The 22341-nt window shown below is 40.5% G+C and overlaps 2 protein-coding genes across 4 annotated transcripts; both read left to right on the top strand.

Moving 5' to 3' along the window:
• The first annotated feature begins 2755 nt into the window (after positions 1–2755).
• cdc25b (cell division cycle 25B) lies at positions 2756–10525 on the top strand. Its single transcript, XM_038728562.1, has 15 exons — positions 2756–3278; positions 3439–3521; positions 3928–3979; positions 5146–5187; positions 5343–5376; positions 5791–5925; positions 6360–6479; positions 6682–6819; positions 7028–7105; positions 7357–7545; positions 8133–8237; positions 8326–8388; positions 8511–8609; positions 8857–9102; positions 9406–10525. The coding sequence occupies exons 1-15, from the start codon at positions 3064–3066 to the stop codon at positions 9544–9546; spliced, it is 1740 nt and encodes a 579-aa protein (XP_038584490.1). The 5' UTR covers positions 2756–3063; the 3' UTR covers positions 9547–10525.
• A 5652-nt stretch (positions 10526–16177) lies between these two features.
• On the top strand, positions 16178–20882 carry ap5s1 (adaptor related protein complex 5 subunit sigma 1). 3 transcript variants are annotated; one of them, XR_005445591.1, is made up of 4 exons: positions 16178–16469; positions 17771–18062; positions 18301–18693; positions 18802–19103. XR_005445591.1 is itself a non-coding variant. In XM_038728561.1 (3 exons), the coding sequence occupies exons 1-3, from the start codon at positions 16288–16290 to the stop codon at positions 18379–18381; spliced, it is 555 nt and encodes a 184-aa protein (XP_038584489.1). In that variant the 5' UTR covers positions 16178–16287; the 3' UTR covers positions 18382–19103. The 3 variants fall into 3 exon arrangements, 2 of the variants coding, with proteins under 2 accessions (XP_038584489.1, XP_038584488.1); XM_038728561.1 differs by having other exon boundaries at positions 18301–19103; XM_038728560.1 differs by lacking the exons at positions 18301–18693; positions 18802–19103 and adding an exon at positions 19681–20882 and having other exon boundaries at positions 16187–16469.
• Positions 20883–22341: the final 1459 nt, after the last annotated feature.

The following is a 22341-nucleotide window of genomic DNA, read 5'->3' as shown; positions in this document are numbered from 1 at the left end:
GAACTTTAAAGGCAGCTTGACTTAAAAAAGTAACACTGCATTCAGTTTCACTTTTACCGAAACTGAATGTAGACGCAAGGGTCACAGTGATTGCACAGAAATGAATGGAAACCAATTGGCGGAAGATATTTGAATTACATGCATCGTTTGTTAAATAGTTAGTTGTGATATAAAGTATGTGTATTATATATTTAGTAGATGGGATGAAATATATAAATGCATTCAGTTTACTATTCTCACACCGGAGAAACTGGAGCCAGAGAATTTCTTTAATCTTTCCTTTAAAAAAATTTGTTTAATGAGAAATCCATTATCAGAATTGTTACTGATTGATTTTCTGTTGATCAACTAATTGATAATCTACTAATCATTGCAGCTCTAATATTACTGAATTCAACATGATAAAGTTCCTCACTTTTATTTCCTTTTGCAGACTAGTCCATATGGCTGAAGTATAAAACATCTTTACAGTCTCTGTCCTTAAATGAGGTCATGATTGCAAGATCAACTCTGAAGCTTTTTTGCAGAGATTCAACTAAGTTTGCCTGGAATGGTTTTATAAATAATATACCAATGACTCAGCTGATTTACAGAGATGTACAGAGATGGCCAATCAACCTGGGAATGCAAAGCACAATGATGAGAGAGTGGATGAAGGGACAAAGAGAAGTAAGACCTGGAGTAATGTACTAACTCCTCAAAATAACGAAATAGAGTTAAAGTAATCGAAAAATGAGTAGACAATACAGATACTTGTTTTGAATTTTATGTTAGCATCATTATCTTTGGTTCATCTACAGACTGTGAATCTTGTCCCCTTGTTATGTGTGTGTTTGTGTCCGTTGGTGTGAGCTTGTGTAAAGAGGAAATTGGTTGGCAGTGGGGAGTCAAGTTTGGTGGGACAGTGGGAACAGAAGGTGTCGGGGGGTTTGAGGAGGTTTTATTCGGGGTGACTCACTGTCTCTCTCCCCTTCTTTTGTCTCTTCTTTTGATATGTGGGGTGGGGAGAACGGAGTCACAGGCCTGTGCTCGGACCTCTCCAGGGAAGTTCATTAAACGTCATTTACATTTGTGATGCCAATCATTCCGATACTATAGCCGAACAACGAGTGTTTTTTTCTCAAGCCAAAGTTCAGTACACCCCCATGATTACAACTTCAGGTTTGCTAAAAATGATACTGAAAGACCTCGTTGGAATACTAAAGTACTGTTGTTAAAATGGGTGCTGCCTGCCTGATAACATATCACACTAAATTACACAGCCCACATTATACTCATTCAACATTGTAAATACAGTCAACACTGTGCATGAGAAACCTGGACTTCTGGTGGACTTCAGGAAAAGTTGCAGAACTACAAGCACAAAAACCTCACATGAACCTCAGGCAGAATACTGAGGTATATATACTGGTAACATTTGTCTGGTTTTGTCAGTTGGATTGGCTCAGCAGTCTAGTTGAACTAGTTACTGGCAAGTCTGTTGGTCAGCAACGTTGTATTTGGCTTTACAAAGTTTTGGTCCCTGTTTGCCGAGTAAGTAGTGATTTAAACTTTCAAAATGGAGTCCTGAAAAAGAAACCTGTAGGTGACACAGCATGGCATTGAGGCCTATTCCAGAAGATATCTCATGTGTGCCTGTGTTGAGACCAGCAGGAACCAACACTTTTTAAACTTTATAATTTATTTCACAAATACACACTAAACTCTTTGAAATACATGCAATTTATAGGATTGATGCACTGCTTAAAATTAATTAATATGAGAAAAAGCAGTGTAGCTGGTTTTGTTTCCTTCTTTAAAGAAAAACATATTTGTGACACTTTTTGAGCTCTATTCTAACTGGTTTCTGTGATGCAATTTGTTCATTTTCTGAGCACTAGAGACAGGAAGTGATGTTTGGTGTAGGAAAAAATTATTAAAACCACTTTAAATTCTGCATACTCTCACACTCACTCATACATGCAAACCACACACATACACAGATCCTACACACTTTCAGAAACAGCAAGAAGCATTCATTACAGCTGATCTTTAAGTCTAAGAAGTTGTACCATCTATTCTCTATGTCCATACTGTGTTTCACAGTTATGAGCATTCATGTATTTAAAATGATTTTAGGAAGGGGAAGAATCTGTGTACTGGTGGGTCTGGTTTCTGAGTCACTTTGTGTGGGAGGCAAATATTACCGTTGGTATGCAAGCACAGTCAGGTCGCAATGTGCTTTACCAAAATGCAAAGATGAGAGACTATGTGAGAGGACAAAGCTGTGTATCTATCAATCTATCAAATTTGGATGAATTACCACTGTTTTGTTATTTGTGGACATACAGACTTGCAAGGCAGCCATTTCGTAATCCAAGATAGATTTTGCAAAGCTTTGTCTTGTTTTGCAGATTTTTTTTTTCCAAATCTCCTATCCTACCAAGTGATTCTAAATCCATAAAATGTTTAAATAACAGTGTTTATCAAATTTTAAAATGGGCTTTTTTTTCGCGCATTTATGGATAAAATTGAGAGCCCACAGTTGAGAGTGAGAACAAAAGATTTCTGAGAATAAAGATCATCATTGTGAGGGATTGTGTCACATCCTTCTTCTTCTCCCTTTTCCGGTGAGAGGACAACAGCGGAGAGTCGTTCCGAGCTCTGATTGGTCAAGTCGATATAACAACAGCGCTGATTGGCTGAAAGATTGCCGCTCTGGAGCTTCTATTTTGAACATAAATACGAGCAGCTCCAGTCTCTTTTCTCAGAAACCAGGGGCTGTCAGAGAGGGAGTACGCTGTGCTGCAGCTCTCTGACAGGAACAACAACTATGCTGCTTTAGTCATTTAGCAGGACTGAATCAAAGTTTTACTCCACGCGGAACTGCCAAGTCTCTTCCAAACGGTGTTTCGGATCAAATCTTCGGAAATGTTTTCTTAAATTGTTGCTAGCTGGTTAGCTTCCGGGTTAGCTCGAAGTTTGGGCCGTCTTGCTGATTCTCGCTTTTTGACCCGAAATTTTAAACTAAATCTACTACAGAGCAATACCGTCTGCAGGACTTATACAAATTGGACCGCTAAAATGGAGTCTGTCAATTTTTTGGGCAGCACCAGTCCTGTTAACACCGTTTTGAAAAGAAGGCCCGATGGGATCCCCGGATTTTCCTCGCTCACTCTGCCCGAGCTGAGCACAAAAACCACGCACTGCAGGGACCTGTTCTCCCCTGGACCCGCGACCGTGTTGTCTCCTGTCACAAATTTGGCTCTGGACATGAACAATTTAGTCGTGCTCGGAAGGTATTATTCAAGTTTTGTTATATTATTTCTTTTAGTACTCAAACTAACTCAGCTGCTTTTTATTTTTTTGCAAGCCATGAGAAAACACTATTTATCCTAACCCTGAGTCTGGTTTACTGTGCACATCATTGATTTCCTTGTTTATCTTTTTCCCACACAGCCAATGTGATACACCAAAAAGGAGAAAGCATGCACCCCTCGAGAAGATTCCCTCCTTTGCTTCTGACGTCTCATCTGATGCTGGTGAGCCCCCCCCCCCTTCCTAAAAAGGCTATTGTCTGTGCTAATTGAGACTATTATAATTGATGCCTCTGTGCCTAATGTTAATTTATCTGCATCTTATTTCCATAAATCATGATGGTATCTAGGTGAAGCAAGAGATTAGACTAATCAATAATAAAACCCTTTATGCTTTATTTCTATGCAAAGTTGCACTGACACATCACTCCTTTTTGCCTTTTTGGTCTAGTTAGTTAGTGTACAATATTATCCAAATATTTGGTGAAGTTCCTGTTAAACTGGCTGAATAGGCAAAGTTCTCCAGCCGCACTGCTCATTCATTGTTATTCAGCTGGTTGTTGGTACTAGTTTCCCATCCTGTGCTGCACCACCTGGTGCTTATCTCCATCTGACACGTATCTATCTTCAGGCCTAGGCATGGATCCCCCGAGTCCCATGGATTCTGTTGAAATGGAGGACACGTAAGTTGCAATGTCCTCATCATGTCTGTTCTAATCAATCAGCCTGTAAGCTCTGTCCCTCTGCTTAACCCACTGGCACCCCCACCCCTCACCTCCACCCTGCGCTTGGGCTCAGCTGAGCCAAGCACTATTTCTAATGTAGGATTGTTTCTTCTGTTGGCTTTAAGAAGATGGCCTCACTCATTTTTTACTAAGAAGATTAGGGGATATGGACACGCGAGCTTAACTTGCTATAAGTTTAGTATTAAGATTGTTTGTAACAAATCCTATCAAATACATGTTTTATGTTTGCTGGAAACCTGAACGCAGGTCCTCTTTTTTTTTTATTTTTTTTTATTGACCAGTTTGTCAACATATCCTTGGACTGCTAATCTTGGGTGGCCCTTTTTCTTAATTCTTAGTTGGGCGAGTCTTTGCAGACATCTGCCACCGAATGTGCGAGTTCCTTTACAGCAGCATTTGGTGCTCATTCACCTCCTTTACAGCTGCTCGGTTGCTAGGAGTTTTCCAGGTTGGGGGAGGACGTAGGTTTACTGATAGCCCGACCCCTATGGGTTTTGGCACACTCTTCCTATGCACTGTTATTTCAATAGGAATAGGCTTGAGCTTTTTCTGCATCAGGACTATTGAAATGAGGGCACCCCCAGAAAACAACTGCCCCCCCCCCCCCTTTCCTAGTCTGCATTGAATGGGACACGCTCTCTCCTCGACAAACAAAGGGCTCTTGCAGAAAGGGGGCTGGCAGCGTTTGCTCCAGCAGGCATATGGTAGATTAGCTGATCTCTGCATCCCTTCTCCTGCCCTCCCTTCCCCCCTTAGCTGCACACTGAGCTCTCCACTCATTTAGCATACAGGTGGGCATAACTCAAATGCAAAGATCGCTTCTTGCCTCCATGCATTCAGCCAACTTCCTCTAGTCTAACCGTTCCCCTCGCTTTCTCAATACAGCTCCGGATTCTTTGTCTTTGTAGTTTAGGAACACAAGGGGTTTTCTGACTGGCAGCAAAAGCTCCCAGCCTCTTTCCATAGCCGGTTTAATTATAAAGACATGTTACTTTTTGTTAGGGCTGAAATAATCAATGCGTTATTTGCATCCCCCTTTCTTGCACAGTACTTTGAATCTGTTAGATTTCAAATTTTGAACAACTTCTCATGTGGTGTTACAGATTTGAAAAGGCCATTCAACAGTCAAGCAGAATTGTCAACGAGTAAGTTGCTTCTAGTCAATAACTGGTGTCTGGTTTTTATGTCCTCATTATTTAAGCAATATTACACTCCAAGGAGTATTTTACTCCTGAAACTAAAACTGCCTGTTTTTGATTTGTAATGACTTTAATTTCTTCCCCTCTTTTGTCAAATACAGAAAGATGCCAATTCGAAGAATCAACTCATTGCCAGTAAGCAGATTTGTCCTTTTTTTGTTTTACAACCCTGAATGTATTATGTAGACAAAAATTTGGCTGATCATGGCTGACGGATGCTGTGAGAATTTGGCCTGTTGTAGACTTGACTTGGCTGTTGAACACATTATAAAACACTAATAATGCCATCTCAAAATATTCCTCCAGAAATGTTTAAAGTAAAGATTATAAAACACACAGGGGACAGGAGAATGGGAGGAAATCAAAGGGGAGTCTTTAAAAACATCTGGCTTTTAAGTCTCACAATAAGAAACCTCAAACTCTCAGCTGGGGTTGGGGAACAAGATTTTCTCAAAGTTCAAAACATCATCCAGTGTAAAACTACCACAGGATCACTCGTTTACAGTTGTCTGGCCTCTGCTAACCAGTTCCCTCTTCTATCCCCTTCAGCTCCATCTCCAGAGTTTCAGCCCATCACTGAAGGGACAGGAAACAGATTCTCACCGCTACGGAATATTCGGCCAACAACCCTGCCAAATGGCCTCTTCAACCTCTCAACATGACAACAAGGAGAACATGCCGGAGGTCAGTGATGCAGTTTGTCTTTGCTAGAACACAAATCTCCAAGAGAACATGCATTGTTCAGTGGACTGCTGGCTGGTTTGAAACGGTGCATCCTAGAACTTTAATGCTTAGAAAGCTGATTTGTTTCCATGACAAAGCATTTTATTATTTGGCTTCAAATTTTGGCCAATCTTAGGATTTTGACACTCATTTATTACAATAATATTGGTTCCAATGTCAGGTGTTTCAAGGGAGATTTATATTTTGTATAGATATGCCTGCAGAATAATAGTCTATAGCTCAGGAACAGATTAGTAACTGTAGCCATTGAGTTAGTACAGTTGGGGAAGTTGGCATTATCTGTAAATTAGAAACTGTTAATCTCTGTGAAATGCTCCTCCTAAAAAGGGCATTGATTCAGTCTTAAACGTTTTTTTTTTTGTTTTAATATTCAGGAAAGCTTTGAATTCAAGAAACCAACAAAACCAGCATCACGGTGTCGTGTGCGCTCCTTCACCAGCGGACAGTCAAAGGACGGCTTTGCCCGCCGTCCCAGCTCAGCACCAGCCCTCATGGTATGTGAACATGTGTAGAATCAGAACACTATTTTTCAATTAAATATGGCTTTACTGGCATGGGAAACAGACATGTTATGTTACATTGACAAAGCAAGTGTAAAGTGCACAAACTGAAATCACGGTTATTCAGGATCTATCTTCTTGCACAGTGTGACCTGGTTCTAGAAAGGTGCTAACACACTACGTTTCCCTCTTGCAGTTTTCTTCACCACCTCCAGTCCAGCAGCTTGAGTTTTTTGACTCCAGCCCCATGTTCCTGAGACGTTCCTCCCTCACTTCATCTCTAAACGACGATGAAGATGATGGCTTCCTGGACGTACTGGATGACAACATGGAGGTGAGGGCCTTTCAATTGCACTGATATCTATGACAATTATGTATTTGTTGAATGGATGCCATTACAGATTGTCTGCCAGTAAAAGATCTCAAAACCCCTTTTTGAGGAACAACAGAAATGACACTTAATTGAAAGATCCACATGGTTGTTGGTATCTGTCCTTTTTCACTGTATTTGTCTGACAGACCACCCTTTTGTTCACTAACAGAACGACTCTGGGATGCCGATGGGAATGGCCAGCTTGCTCACTGCCCCACTGGTGGCCGACAGCACAATGGAAGACTCTGTAAGTTTATCTATTATGAAATGTAAGCTTTGTGGTAAATTGAAATACTGAGACTTCAGCAGCAATAACAATGTGCAGTGAAAATCTACAAAAGTGGACAGTTCATGTAGACTTTCTTTCAGTTATAGCAAGTGTGTACTGAAACAAAATTCCTGCTTGGCTGATAGAAATATTAATCAGCAGCTCATAATGAGCTCACAAAATGTAAGATGTGAAGGTGTATTGAGTTTGATAATTTTTATCTCCTTCAGCCTATCATTCGCTGCCGGCCGCGGAGTCTGTTCCGCTCCCCTTCCATGCCCAGTCCAGTGTCCCGTCCCTCTGCAAAGCGTCCAGACTGCCCCGGAGACGACAACACGCCTGTCAGGGTGAAGAGGCGACGCAGCCTGGCAGGAACACAGGTCACCACCCTGGAACAAAACCCTGAATCACCAAGAACGGTGAGTCCTCATTGTCTGATACACCAATCAGTCAACGTCATTGTTGTACCTGATGCAATTTGTGTAAGAAATGAGACCACATTAACTAGTAGAAGATCTCTCATTGTCCTTTGAATAAAGTGAGAAGCATGTACATGCCTAAATTTGGTCTTTAATGAGCAGAGATTAGTTAAATAGTATTGTCTGTAAATGGAGCCCAATACATATTGATCATGTCAAAGTCCTTGATTAAAAACTTTCTCAAGAAAGGTGTTCCAGTCAAGCCCAAGTGTTTGAAGCAGATAAGTTGGAAAAGATCCTCCTTGAGTGAATCGCACTTGGGCAGTTGATTATTGGTGTGGTGATCGATTTTCATTTAAATCCAGATGGTGATCGGTTGAGGCTAAAGAACAAGCCTGTTTGTAGGATAAACCTACATGGTTAAGAACCAGTATCCACTGACCATCTTTTACCTCTTCAGTGGAGGTGGAGAAATGGCTTCTGAAACATCTGCTGAAGCAGACTCTCTATTGTCACTGGTTTTACAGACCATCTCAAATTAACATGTTTTCTCCTCGACTGCCTGCTTAAATCTCCTCTCCTTCCAGAGCTGTTCACTGCTCCAGAGGTCCAAGTCCTTCTGCCAGACAGAGATTGCGAAGCTGTTCGACGCTGATAACAGTTCCAGTGAACTTATAGGAGATTTCACCAAGGTAAGGAAGACTGCTTTGTTTCTTACGCTAATAACTATAATTGTGTGAAATTACTCTTCTAATCCAATTTCTTTCTTTTGTCTTTTAGCCTTTTATACTACCTACAGTGGATGGCAAACATCAAGACCTCAAGTACATTACCTCAGAGACGGTGAGCAGACACTTTGCTCCATTTTTGATGCATACACAGCAGGAGAAAGCAACAAACATTTAGTGTTTTTAGTTATTGCTGAAGTTTCAAAATCTCATATTTGTGTTCTGTGCGGTTCTCAGATGGTGGCAGCTGTGTCCGGCCAGTTTAATCAGCTAGTCGAGAAAGTAATTGTCCTCGACTGCCGCTACCCCTACGAGTTTGAGGGAGGACACATCAAGGTGAGCGAGAATCCCCCAAAAACATTTTTACAAAACTTTTTTTTTTTTTTTTTCGACTATTGCTAATTTCCAGAATGAAGGATTTGCATGTGTTCCATTGAACCAGTTCCTGTCGTTTAGTCTGTATATCTGGCATCATTTTTAGAGTTTTGTCACAAGTAAAAAGCATTCTGCATTAATGCCTCTGGGGCAGTTCCTGTACATTTTTTTTAATTTTAGTGTTTTATGTTCTCCTTTGTCATCTCAGGGAGCTCTGAACCTGCACCAGGAGGATCAGGTGGAGGATTTCCTCCTCAAAATGCCCATCATCCCATCCTGCCCGGACAAACGTGTCGTCATCATCTTCCACTGCGAGTTCTCGTCGGAGCGCGGCCCTCGAATGTGTCGCTTCGTCAGGGAGCGGGACCGTGCCATGAACGAGTATCCTGCACTCCACTACCCCGAACTCTACATCCTCAAGGGCGGATACAAAGACTTCTTCCCTCATTTCCAGGTTTGTTTTGCAAACAACCACATGTTTCTGGTAGTGTGTTTCGATCATCTTTTTTTATTTAACAAAATAACCATGTCAAGGTCCCCTTACTAGCTTTTTCTTAGCACAACTTCATGATCTGAAAGCTCAAAAGTGGGCTGTGAGGATTTTTGTTACACATGAAGAGTTTATTTTCTCATGGTCTCAAGCTGCCTTTTTAATGGTTGAACATTTAGTGAGCAATTCTTCCACATAGTAATGGTCAACTGAATCCCTTGATGGCTTTTCAGTACTTTGAACTCGTATTGTTCTCTTCCTGCACAGTCTCAATGTGAGCCTCAGTCCTACCGGCCCATGCACCACGAGGACTTCAAGGAGGACCTGAGGAAGTTTCGCCTCAAAAGTCGTACCTGGGCTGGGGAGCGTAGCAAGAGAGACATGTACAGCCGACTGAAGAAGCTGTGAGAACCACCTCGTCCCCTTAAACTGCCTCTAAAACACACCACCTCCCCCTGAACAGACTCCTCAGAGCCTGAGGCCTCACCCCACCAACGGTGAAAAACCTTTTGGGAATGTGCCAGCAGAAGGGAATTTTATAAAGTCTCTAAAAGTTTCATTTGACTATATTAAAGTTAGTTATTTATGCAAATTCAAAGAGGTGAAATAATGAACGCTTGACCTAAAGGAGTTGCTGAGGTGCAGGGAGCAGATTTCATTAAGGTGATGTTTAGCAATGTGATAATTTTTTAAAAACCACTTGGACCTACTGCCTCTTTTACCATTTTATTTTTTATTATGCTGGCATTTGCAGCGCAAATCACTGCCAGATTGCAATAATACAAACAAACCACACTGCCAAGTCTGATGTTTGTCTTTCAGTCTCCACGGATATATTTGTCTTTTATTTTGCATTTGTCCCACCTTTTATTGAAGCACTTAATTTAAATACCTTGAAATGGTGAGGTGCTTTTTTTTTTTTTTTTTTTTTTTTTTTTTTAATGAATTGTGTTTTACCCCATTTACATTTTGTTTTGTTGAAAGTATGCCTTTCTTTAGGCATCCCAAAATGCTAATTGGATAAGTATATAACATTAATGCCGAGTGCGGTTATTTTTTTTTTAACCCCCTCCTTTCTGATCAGTTGCAATACTTGGTAACTTTTATTTCTCAGTCAGAAGATACCAAAGCAAACCAACCTACCTGTTATCTTTGCAGTGAGATTAGATTCTAATGCTGCAGGTCAGCAAGTGTGAGGTGAGGATTTTTGATCTAAGAGAAACATATTCGTTGTGTTGCTTTGATTCTTTTATTTTGAGAGAGAATGTCTTCCACTCTGCAGCGCTAATGATGTCAGTTTATAATGAAAAGGGTGATTTGAGTATTTTGGTACAGGCTTGTGAGGGAGCTGCTGAAATAAAGAGCCAGTGTGTTCTAATGTGATGTACAGTTGGGTTTTTTAATGTGACTTTTAATCCTGTCTCAGGGGCAAGAAATGTACTTAGTTAATTGGATAAGCTTACAGAGTTGCACTACAGTTACTTTGGCATTTTAAGTCTTATGTATTTGCAGTGCAAAACATGACCACTACATAGCGCACCCTCAAATCCCCACAATGAAACAATGTCCATAGCATCCACGCTTTTTGCTAAAATTCTTTAATTCAATTCTTAACATTTGCTCTATGTGTGAAGTCAAATTATACAACACTACACCCGTCAGTGATATCACAATCTTTTATAAATGACTGAAATCTCAATGTACTCCTCACATGAAACTAGTGAGTGTGTTGAATTGTAATCATGGCCACAGTCCTATAGCATGGCTTTTTATTTTTTAGTTATTTAAAATAAGTTGTTTGACAAGGTTAATCCAACACCTTTTGATTGAATTTATTCACAAAAAATGGCAAACCCCTAGTTCCAGCTTCTCCAACAACACTCTTCTGTCTTCTATCACTGTAAATGCAGTATCTTTGGGTTTTGGTTTGTTATAAAACAAACTGTATGAACCTTGAACAAGCAGTTTTGTCGTTTTGGGACCCCTTTTCACTGTTTTTCTGATGTCTGGACTAAGAATTTAATAAAAATGATCGTTAGATGCAGCTGAACTTTACATATAAGTCCATGTTCCTGATTTAAGGCCCTCCTTTAGGTTTGAAAGTTGACCCATGTGCTAACAGGACTGAATCCTAAGAATTGCACACTTTCCGTTTGGTTTGTTCTTCTGCACGTGGCGGGGACGCAGGTTTTCCTGCACGCAGGGCAGTTCCTGTTTTTTCAAATTCTCTCCCCCTCTAGCCCGCCTTGGGAGTGGTCCCTCGGCTGCAGCACGTGCTCAGGCACATTCCTGTATGCAGAGGGGAGTGTCTTCAGAGGGGGCAGCGCCTGGCAGCCAGCCGTCGCCCTGACGTGTCCTGACAGGAGGTTAACAGTTGAAAAAATCAGCCACCATGTGCTGTAAACACGTGACGATCTGATGGCGAGTTTATAATAGCACAGCTCCCTCCCTTCTGGCGCTTTTACAAAGTTTGAAATCAGGCAGTTTCCCAGCGGCCATGTGGGTATGGGAAAGGGAGGGCAAGCCTTTGTTTGCATTCCACCGATTGGAGTCTGAAGTCTAATTTACAGCCAACAGTTTCTCGCTGAAACTTGTGTCTGTTGGTTGTCTTGTGCAACTAACTGAACAGAAGATGCTTTAATTCTTAAACACTGGAAATAAGTGTTGGCAGGATAGTGAAATGTAGATTGGAAGAAACTCTGCAAAACACTTTTGTTTCAGTGTGCATGACCGTCAATTGATCTGTTCCATTCATATCACGCAGCCTCCTTGTCTGAGCAAGGGATTAATTGGCCAGTTGCTAAGGTTTAAGGGGCCTCGCACCCTTACATGTGGCATACATAATGCAACACTTGCGAGGGCCTTTCAAGACGAGCTTCATTTTCCACTTCAATTGTTGGTTTTTAAAGATGTAGATGAGTCCTTGGCATGTCCCCTTAAAGAAAAGCAAGCCCGATTTTACAACTGGACCCATCCAATTAGGAGCTGGAGGCAACTACAAAAGGGAACTTAACATTTTCCAGAACCTGGAAGTTTTTTTATAAGATTAACAATGTGTGCTTTTGGAGTTTGCTTGTTATGTTATGCAGTTAGATAATGTAGCTTTTAAAAGACTTAAATCAGTACAGAACACTTCCAAATGATAACATACATGCATTAATATGGTTTAATTTGACCTCCTTGGGTTTATAAACATTCATATAAACCAGTTTAAAAAGGACAAATCCCTTTCTGTTCATAACTGCTAGACAACCTGTGATAAGGGCTCACTAGCAAAAAACAGTATCAGTGGTTTAGATGATTGTTAGCAGTGAGGACTGTCTGTAAACTTGGAAATACACAATGAAATACAAATACATCGGTCTTCCTGTCAGTCATTATAGCATTAAGTGAAAACTGACTTCTCAGGCATCTCACCAACACCCTGCAGAGAATTACCCCACCCTTCCTATCACCATATATCCTTTGTGAATCCACCTCTTTACCCCAGCCTGGCCTTTTTTCATACCCCACCCCGGGGTCCTGCAGGCAGCTGCAGGGCCGATCAAAGGTGCCCTCACACAAACCTCCAGCCTGGGTGTCACCTTTAAAGCACTGTTTGCTCTGCCCCGTTGACAATGACAGAAACTGACAAACAAGCCTCCAAAACAAGGTAATAACAACCTGTCATAGGGCGGTGAAACACGAAGCATAACACTGTGGTTTAAAAGGATGGGTGGGGTGGGGGGGTTGTGGTTTTGTGAGGTGAACTTCCTTATTTAATGTTATTGAGGATTAGAAACTTTCAATGAAGTTTTTTTTTCTCTTTCTGCTTTCTGACCATCCTCTGTAGGCTGAGATGATTTCATTTCCCCCCGCTGAGATTGCAGAGTAGACAAAAATATATTTTAGTCGCCTGTTGTATGTTGTCTTTAGCGTGCTTTTTTTCAAACACGTAGGCCTCACTGTTATTGGTCCAGATAACTCTGAGACATCCTGTTGTTGCTCTTCTCTTCTGCTTAGCTGGTTTTTCATCATAGAGGAAGTATGACTTATAGATCAAAAACCCTGAAACCTGCTCAGACTTTTCTTGTGGCATTCATGAGTCATATCTTCATATAACTAGCCTGAACATTAAGTGTTGGTGTCCCGGTCATAGTATAAATCAAACCAGGACTTTAATATGCTTTTTCCCTTTCTTGCAGAGAGTTAGATGAGAAGATTGATATCAGACTGACACTTGTGAAACCAAACATGGGGAAACTGCTAGCCTGCCTTTGTCTGTAGGTGTCAAAATATGCCTAAAAACCACATTGTGTCATTTTTATGCTTTGTTTTTCGATTGGACTAACAAGATATAACATGTTAATTAATAAGCTTTAGAGGTGCTGGTAGGTGGATTTTGTAATAATTGGCTGCTGGCTGTAGTTACATTAGCGAGGATAAGTACACACAGCATAATCTCAAACGAGCTGGAACAGATCACAAAAAGCACATGATTCTGTGGAGTCTGAGAAGTATAAAAGGACCTTAACATGATTGGATAAAAGGGGAAAAAGGCTGTTTTTGTTACATATTTGATACTCACAAAAATCTGGGTTCTAACACTAAGCTCTGCATTTTCACATGCAAAAATTGTTCCGCAAACTGGATTTCATTAAACTTACTTAGCGTCAAACATTATTTGTCTTACTGGTGGTGGTTGTTGTCACTGAAATTGTCCAAACAAGACAGACAACATTAAACTTAAGTTAAATTCAATTTAATCCTTACTTAATGCTGGAAAACTCTTGAATTAACTCAGTTAATTCAAGACAAGGCTAAATCTAGGACTAGTTTTGTAGGTTTTCACCTGACGATGCAACTAGGTAAGAAGTCAGTGGATCGCCAAAGTCAGTAGGATTCATTCTCTGGGGAACATGACTTTCTGTACCAAACTGTCATGACAATCCATCAAATAGATGTCAAGACATTTCGCACAAAACCTAAAATGTCAACCTCACAGTGGTGCTAGAGGAAGAGTCAGGAACACGGAGGGAAACATGAATTTATACCAAATTTTATGCCAGACCATCTATCAGATGTTGAGGTGCAGTATTTCCCTGGATTATTTGAAAACTTTGAACAAGACAGACACTATTCATTTCATGTTAAGCCTGGCACCTTTTGAGGTTCATTTTAAGCTTTCATTAGTCCTGGAGAAACGAATTGCCCTCCAGGAAATTAGTTAACTCAAGGCTAAACTCTAGGAGTCATTTTGGAGGTTTGGATCTGATAACCAAAGTTATTAAGATTCATCCTCTAAGAACTACAAATGTCTGTACAACATTTTGTACCAATCCATCCAGTAGATGTTGAGGTATTTTCCTGCATAAGTGAAGACTGTGACCTACTGGTGACACTACATGAAATCAGAGGATCAACAAAGTCATTTGGATTCATCCACTGGGTACCGTGAATGCCTAAAAATGTAGCGGCATTTCATCCAATAGTTGCTGAGATATTTTAGTCCGGCATAAATTGGTGGACTGACCAACATTGCCATCCTTAAAAACACATGACATATCAAACATTAATCTTAAGTTAGGTTGGCAGTGTTGTCCTGTCCTTTGGGCCTGTGAGTAATAAGAGCCTACACTTTCATATCTTCTTTAATTCAACACCAAGATGGCCTGAAATAACACACACAACTGCACTTTGTTGCTGCATGTTACTCTCTCTGTCTGTAACACACTTCCCTGTCCCCCAGAAACAACGGCATGTAGGAACCACAATAAGTCTGCTCTGAACCAAGGGAGAATAAAATAGCAACTTGAATTTTATACAAAAAAAAAAAAAGATTGTTAAGTGCTACTATTGATAATAATGTCAAATTTACTCCTACTGGAACATAACTCTTTCCACAGTGTACTGTACAGTTTTAAGTATGACATTTAAGTAACCCAAAAATATAATGTGTACAGTAACTAAGGTTACAGCTATAACAATGCCAGAAAAGGAAGGTTTTCATCCTCAAAAAAGATTAAATCCCACAAACAACTAGAACCATCACACCCTCAGGTCTTGTTATAGTGTGTTTCAGCAGGTCTGTGCTGGGCAGAGGGTGAGGAGGTTAATAGAACAGTGGAGTGAATGTTAACAAAGCTGGGTGAATGTTTTCTTTCTTTCTTTTCCCTCCACCACTTCTTCACACACACACACACACACACACACACACACACTGAGCCCACTGAGCAGGGCCTCTCAGAGTAAAGAAGCGTGACCAGCAGCAGCTGTTGGATTAACAGCTGCCTCTGTTTGTCTGCTGAGACCCCGACACACTCGCACTGATCTCTGATCTCATTCAACCTCTCTCTGCAGCGTCCTTCATTCTCTCAGTCCTGTTTTCATCCACATCTACTACACTACTCTATACTGTCTAACATTTGTGTCTGTGGTATTTCAGTTCTATCCAATTCAATTGTGCTCAAATGACAATTTTTTTTTTTTTTAAATCACAGGTTCCAGCTTCTCAAAAGCAGATATTTCTGGTGCTCTAAATATTCCATGGTAATAAATTTAATATATTCGGGCTTTAGGTAGTTATACTTTCAAAACAAGCAATTTGAAGACTCCTGGAAAGGCTGATTGACATTTGGCATATATATATATATTATATATTCTGACATTTTAGAGATTAAACAAACAATCGATTAATCAACCAGGTTGTTGCAGCCCTATATCCAATTCTCACCTTCCTATACATCTTACTTTTAAAGGTCAATTTTCAACAAGGGAGATTCAAAATTCTGAAACTAATTTGCTTATTTAGTTAAAATCACATTATCCTTTATATTACATAAGATTAAGAAGCAATAAGTTTGCTTGCTTCTCCCTGAAGTCCTTTGTTTATGTTTCAAAATGTGTAATATAATATAATATGATATAAAATGATTTAATATAACATAATATAATACATTACTATATAATACAACGTGATAAAAAATAAAATAACATTGTATGGAGCTTAGACTGCGAGCGCCATCTGGTGGTTTATACAACGCAAAGCAACGGTAGCGGTCAGGTGACCAACGCGGAAGTGAGTAATCAACATAAACATTACAATGTAAAGGAAACGCTGTTCGTGAAAAATAAGTAGCTCTTCGGTGATTTTCTCCCACACATGACAACATGGTTCGATGTTTCCTGATCCACACCGTCTGTCCGGTCGGTGCTCTCGGTTCCGGGGAGAGTCGGGTGCTTTACTCCCGGGTCTTCGGTCCAGATGAAGGCGTCTTGGCCGCCCAGCACCAAGAGCTCATCCCGGAGGACAGGCGACTTCTACAGAAGGAGAAGGTAGCTGTGGTAGCAAGGTGAGTCGGTTTTTAAAAAGTCTGTGAAATGACTTACACTTACAGGCCTGGCTTGAGAAAAAATAATTAATGTTAAATAAAGTGGACACCGTGGGTAGTGCACAGAAATGCCACAAAATTTGTCTTCAGGATATCATGCAAATGCAGCATGTGTGATTTAAATAACTCCTGAATAATGTGTTTTTATGTTTTCCTCTTGTGAAGTAAGCCTACACCATGAAAGTGATGTGTTTTGTGATGTTTTTATGAAGCAACAATGCATCCTGCCCAAGACAAATTTCCCTTCTTGGACAATAAAGTTTAACATAACCTAATTAAGTTGCTCTGTTATCAGTTTACTGCATTACTGTCCTGTCAAGTTGGCAGTTGTGATGCAACAGTAGGCCTTGAAAACATTTCTTCATCAAAGGGTTACCAAATGACAGGAAATACAAAATTCCAGTGTTTTAGCACTGGCGCTGTCTGACTAAATCTCAGCAAACATTAATCTTTGTCCCCAAATTAAATCAAAATATAAACTACTGTTTATTGTCTAATGTAAACTAACCCAAATAAACACAGTTCTCATGTTTCAGTTGTAAAGTTTCACTGTGAGATCTGATAATCCTCCACAATCCTCTGGAAGTTTAAGCCAGGCACTGCTGGCCAGGAAATACATCACAACGTTGATTCAACTACTAGTGTGATTATTTGGACAGGCCCTTTGTTGGTGTTTCTCCAATTTAAGGCCACAGTTCGTATTTCCCATGTCAAAGGGATGCTGCTCTTCTCTGTCTTCCTTCGTGATGTTGTAAATGTATTTGATATATTTTTGGCTTTGTTAATGATAGTAAACACCCTCTTACTGCCTGTCATTTTTAGATACATTGATGTTTATCCAAGAAGAGCAGCACCCTGTTCCCGTTTTCTGCTATTATACATCCACTCTTCTTTCTGCGTCCTGCTGATTTCCTGATGGCACGCAATGTAAAAAGGCATTGTAGAGCGCACTGAAAGCTGTCAATCTTATCTGCATTCGTCTCATTTGTTTTCAGTAAATGAGGAGTTCTTTCACAGAGTGTTTGTGTGGTTTTCTCTTCCATCTATTTATGCTGCAACCTGTAATTACTGATTGTCAACTTCAAAAGAAAATGCGGAAAAGTGGAAAGAATGACAGCACTGTTGTAATAGCAGGCTGGCTGTTTCAAAAACAGCAACAAGCAAGTAAATAGATTCAGAAACAAACTGTAATCTGCAGGTGATGACCGGTTACCTGCCTATTTCTTTGTTTCTGAATATACCACCGGTCCTCTGTGACACAGGCAGGTCCGGAGCACTGTCTCTCTGTCCCGGGAGGTTTCAGGTCGGCAGCTGGTGGAGACGGTACCCGGCGAGGAGGTGCTGGCCCTGCAGGAGGCCGACAGTGGGGTGGTGCGTCTGAGAGCCGGAGACCCCTTCTCTGAGGAGATGAGCGCTCTGTGGCTGGGAGTCCAGAGTTTGGGCTTCACGCTGGTTTGTGAGCCCCACGAGAACCTCCTTCTCGCTGAGGGAACCCTGCGCAACCTGACCCGACACTGCCTGGAGCACCTGCACATGCTGGGGCAGGGCAGCGAGGTAAGCAACGACCCCAAACCGACATGTTTTCATTTTCAAGAAAGGGCTTCAGGATGGTGTTGTACATTCAGGAACCCTGTTTGACTTTGCACCAAAGTGTTAAAGCAGCGCACAGCAACTTTATGCAATGGCAGCTCCAAATGACAGTAAGGGGTAAATGTATATATATATATATATAGCAGTGTACTTTTTCAAACCTGGACTAGATTAACATTGCCGGTTTATTCTTTTTTTTCAGGTAACGTGTCACAAATCTGACAGAGATTTAAACAGTCTCTGGGGTCTTCATGTCGATATAGTCCTGGTTTTACAAGTTTAAGTTCTGTGTTGTTTTTTTTATGTAAACTTCTGATGTGGTCTAAATGATGAAAAGGCTGTGAAATCACCCTTTTTCTTTTTTCACAAATGGAGTAAAGGCTTCTCGGATCTGATAACCTTCAGGAGATAAAATCATCCAGATTTATTTTAAACATGTCTGTTTGTCTCACTGGAATTGGGGTGTCAAAATCATGGGGTGTGTCTATTCATTCCTGTGAAGCTTTGGGAAAAAAATTATAACAAAATCAGGATGGTGAGACCTTTGGAGATCTTCAGGCAGCTGTTTCATCACCTTAAGGAACCAAGCTTGTTGGTGACTACAAACAAGTTATTTGTGGCTCAACTGTATTTGCTGAAAAATAAGATCAATCTGCTGCCTCTCAACCTTTTTATAACCAGTGTTTGTACTTGAATTTAACAGGATGGAGTGGCTGGCTGTGTTTGACTTACTGTTGGCCAGTTTGTGAAGCAGGGATTAGAGGAGAGGAAGATTTATAATTGGAGAGTTTATCCCTGTCACTGTTATTTGGGAGACAGTTTTTATTTTGGTCTTAAAGGATAAATCTGGTGATATTCAACAAATCCCATGAAAAGACCAAAACCAACAATGATTGATCCTACAAACAAGTATTGTCTATGAAGTCAAAGCCGGATATATCCTCTTCCTCTGTACCATCAAGCTGCATTGCTGTCAAGAAACATTAAAAACACATCAACGAGCCACACTGTTGCACTGGGTGACATGTTTCCTTATTACCATGAGCACATGCTGGGGTTTATTTTCACTCAATCCCCCACACACACTGTCCTGCTTCTGTCCTGCTAGACCACCAAAATGTGGATTCATCTGCTGCTAAAAATAGTCCCCAACAAATACACAATTTACTCCTGGCTGAGTAAAGTTTGCAGGACTGGAACATGTTTCTCTCTTGCAGTGCCTCCTTGTTGGTTAAGCCTGAGTAAAAAGGTTTTTTTTTTTACAAAACAAAGTTCCTGCCTGGTGCAGCTTTAATGATATTGTATTCAAATAAAACCTTTTGTAGCAGAGCGTGTTTAAAGGCTTCATTAGACTGAAATAATTTCAGTGAAACAGTTACTTCCACAAAGCTGTTGCTGTATGGGATATTGAAAGCCAAATGCTCAACAACAACAACTCGTTATACCTTATGGAAACGGCATTAATAAAAAGAGAACAGTAATGAGATTGCCGCCATACAGATTTTATTACTATCAGTAACCAACTGTGGTCGTTAAAAAGTCTGCACGGGGTCATCACTAACACTAACACTTTCCCTTTCAGGTTCTGCTGAGGAGCAACCGCATTGATGCTCTGCTCAGCCGCCTACTTCCTCACGGCCAGCTCCTCTTCCTCAACCACCGCTTCGCCCAGAGTCTGGAGAAGGAAGTGGCAGCGTACATGGCCAAGTGACCCAGAGCGGCCCGGCAGTGCACGGCCACGGTGTATGACCAACTCACTCCGGGCTGACTTCTGGTTTGAGCTCAATCACTGCTAGCTCTAAAACAAACAGGCTGACTGTTGTTTACCTTTGGTGACATTTTTGCGGCGGTAGAAGACGAACAGGCTACTGGCAGCTGCTGTTTCAAGATTGCATGAGTTGGTAAACACATAGAGTAGGAAATATCTCCCTCAGCCACTTGCAGCTCACTGTTCACTGTTGACTGTTTACTGTGTGGGAGGCTTCAGTTCAAATCCTGTTTGTCAAATTGAAGAGTGGAAAGGAAAATGTGGCAGATTAAAGAGTGCAGTTGAAGAGGCCAGTTAAAACCTACTCGTCAACGTCAAAGACAGCTATTTATGTGATTCACCATACTTGAAAATGTCATTGTTTGACCTTGAAGGATCCGACTTGACCTTGTTTTTGCTAATTCTGGGAATATAAATGAATCTCGCAGTGCTTTATTGTGACTTCTAACGCACCTTTCGTTCTGAAGAGTAGGAGGACACCAGAATGGGATTTTTGAATGTTTTCATGCAGTACAAAGTATGATTCATCTCATATTAACAAACAGCTGAAATGGAGCAAAGGAAGATCAATGTCAGACTGGTTTAATGCCATTTTGAAGCAAACATGTCCTGATTCTTGAGGCACTGAGGACAATGAAAAAGGAAACATTATAAAACCACTATGAAAGATATGCAGAGATGTTGGCATGCAGAATACAGAACAAAACAGGAAATGATGATAGAAACAACAACAGAAACATCCAGACACCGCATATTACAAATGTATTCCTGTGTCTTGTGAACATCTGCTGTACCTCTGACTGCGAACCCCCATGAAGCCAGATTCTCCTGCTCCTCTTCCTAACCTCTTAATTACCTCTTAAACCCCAGTTGTTATTCTGGCAACCAAATCTAAAACTAGAGCTGTGACTGAGCTGTGTGTTTTATGGGGGGGAATCTGTCTGGATGCCAACATCAATTGCTTTGATCTTGTCTTTTTTTCTGTATTAAAAAATAAAAACTAATTTTTTGTATTACCCAAGGCGTATTCTTTGAAGCTTGTGTACAATCAAGGACACACAGTGCACTTTCCAAAACCAAGGCTCCGGGGATAGCACATTAAAAATGAACGCACACAAGAGAAGGATTTAGAGGTTGTGCGCATCTCATGGGGAATAAATAGCACAACTCAACGGCGGCTGGCTAACACACCTGTAAAATGAATAAGACAACTGTATCAGGTAACCAGTAAGTTCCACTGTACAACCAGCAGAGGGTGATGTTCCTGTGAGTCTGAATGTGCAGTGAAGAACATTGTGGAGGAAACCACTTTACTAACTTGAATTTGATTGATTATTTCAAGTACATTTAAAACCACTTTCTAAAAGATAAACCTGAATTTATTAAACGCTGTGCTTAAAAATAGTGTGTACACTGTGTTTAAAATTCTCTCTTTTGGGGGGGGGGTATACCAAGTCAACAAACGAAAAATGTAATCATTATTTGTAGTCATTATTTCCATGCCTTTTAAAAAAACACTTCTAGATAATAATAAACTGAGTAATAATAAATAATACATAATCAAACAAGATTAAATGAATCCAATATAATAAATCAAGTGTGAAAATTAAAGTGCGCAATAGGAAAGCAAAACTAGAACCATACAGTGTATCTTAATGGTGATCGGTTAAATTAAAAATATTATGAAGAGAAAAATGAAATAACAAAAAAGATGATAGATGTTGATAGGTTTAAATATTTGTCCTTTTGCAGTCTCATGGAGAAAATGATACTTTCGATCATACAGATGTCATAAATAATGTCCATCCAATCATCAGTTTAAGATAATTGGTTTTAGCAACAGCCTTTCTGCAAACTATCTGGCTCCAGAGGTCACATTTCCTGAAGGCAGGTCATCCAAATAGAGGGTCTCCAATTTAAGTGGGATATCGACCCACTCGTAAAGCAAAATGAACCCCCTCCAGAAAGAATCTAATAATGTGCAAGACCAGAATATGTGACAATGATTTAATGAAGAGAAATCTTAATGCTACATAATGATATTTTAGACAAGTGCCTTTGAGGCAACGGTGTGAGGAAGACCGTTTCCTGTTTCAGCATGACAGTACCTTTGTGCACAAAGCCAGGTCCATCATTTTCCCAGTCAGGTGTGGAAGTACATGACTGGCCTGCACAGAGGCCTGACCTCAACCCCATCCAACTCCTATGGGATGAACTGAAAGCTTGACTGCAAGATAGGCCTTACCGTCCATATCAGCTTATGAATAAATCAAAGCCTATGAGCTAGTTCCAGCTACTACACTTGCATGGCATACTTTTCTCACTGCAAGATATATCCAGTGCACCCTTTTCATTAGAGTGGTGTACTTAAGCTGTCAGTGCTCTGCTCTGTTCATACTGCACCTCCACCCCAGCATCCACCTGTAGACTGAGTCTACCTATTAGTTAGTTTAGTTGAGTTATTTTATAAAGTTC

Source organism: Micropterus salmoides, unplaced genomic scaffold (assembly GCF_014851395.1).
Source record: "Micropterus salmoides isolate LMB-PRFRI ecotype aquatic unplaced genomic scaffold, ASM1485139v1 Ms_hic_scaffold_19, whole genome shotgun sequence".
Classification (NCBI taxonomy): domain Eukaryota; kingdom Metazoa; phylum Chordata; class Actinopteri; order Centrarchiformes; family Centrarchidae; genus Micropterus; species Micropterus salmoides.
This window is presented reverse-complemented; position numbering and strand designations above follow the sequence as displayed.